The 1,037-nt window shown below is 64.6% G+C and overlaps 1 protein-coding gene across 2 annotated transcripts in view; it reads left to right on the forward strand.

Moving 5' to 3' along the window:
• CNN2 (calponin 2) overlaps window positions 1-1,031 on the forward strand; it is a 7,317-nt gene extending 6,286 nt beyond the window's left edge. For both annotated transcript variants that reach the window (XM_077760629.1, XM_077760628.1), the window contains exon 7: window positions 423-1,031. In XM_077760629.1, coding sequence (XP_077616755.1) covers window positions 423-689 — 267 coding nt within the window. In that variant the 3' untranslated portion in view covers window positions 690-1,031. The remainder of the gene's footprint in view (window positions 1-422) is intronic.
• Window positions 1,032-1,037: the final 6 nt, after the last annotated feature.

Consider the following 1,037-nt stretch of genomic DNA (forward strand, 5'->3'; position numbering starts at 1 on the left):
CGGCCCCCACCCCCGCCCCACCTCCCTGCCTGCCCACGTGAGCCCCCCACTGAGAATCCCACCCTGGAGCTCCCTCAGACCTCTGCCTCAGCTTGCTGTGTGCTCCTGGAGAGGCTGCTAGCCGGCTCTGGTCCTCATTCCCCCACCCTTCCCGTGACCCCGCCCCCAGCCGCACAGGATTGGTTGCCCCGGGGCCCCACGCACTCTGACATCCACTGACTCTCGTTTTTCCTGCCTCGCTGCATGTGCCAGGGCGGTGGGCTTGGAAGTGTTGGGCTGGCAGACGCCTCGGCCCCAAACTGGGGAGCTTCTGGGCTGGAAGGGAGAGCCGGGTCCCGACAGCCCCGGTTCCCAGGGAGGGGAGATCCACTCAGCATAGTGCCCATCCTCACCAGCCCTGCCACTCTCTCCTCCCTGTCCAGGTGGGCATGACGGCTCCCGGGACCCGGCGGCACATCTACGACACCAAGCTGGGGACGGACAAGTGTGACAATTCGTCCATGTCCCTGCAGATGGGCTACACTCAGGGTGCCAACCAGAGTGGCCAGGTGTTCGGCCTGGGCCGGCAGATCTACGATGCCAAGTACTGCCCGCAGGGCCCGGCGGCCGATGGGGCTGCGGGCAACGGGCCAGGCCCGGGGGAGGCCCCGGAATACGCCCCCTACCGCCAGGAGGAAGCGGGCCACTGAGGCCCAAGTGGGGCACCTCCCCACATCACCCTGTCTGCTTTTTGGGTTTTTCTGTTTTCTCTTGTTTTTCTGCTTGCCTGCGCGCTGCCCGCCGGGGGTCTGTGGGGAGGGGTGGAGCCACATGCAGGTACCGGCGGTGGGCGGGGCGCCTGCCAGAGTTTCCCAAAAGGCTTTGGGCTGACCTGGGGGGGGAGGTGTTGGGGGAAGAAACCTGGGCAGGGAGGGACCTGCCCCAAATGGCTTCCGGTGGCCTCTCCCTCTCTTCCCTTTTCTTTGCCGATCAGTTTGCGGTTTCTGTCACCAGAGAAGCTTCGGGTAGTTTTCATGAAAGAAAAATAACTTTTTTGC

The sequence above is a fragment of the Crocuta crocuta genome, unplaced genomic scaffold (genome assembly GCF_008692635.1).
Source record: "Crocuta crocuta isolate KB4526 unplaced genomic scaffold, BGI_CrCroc_1.0 scaffold443, whole genome shotgun sequence".
Classification (NCBI taxonomy): Eukaryota; Metazoa; Chordata; class Mammalia; order Carnivora; family Hyaenidae; genus Crocuta; species Crocuta crocuta.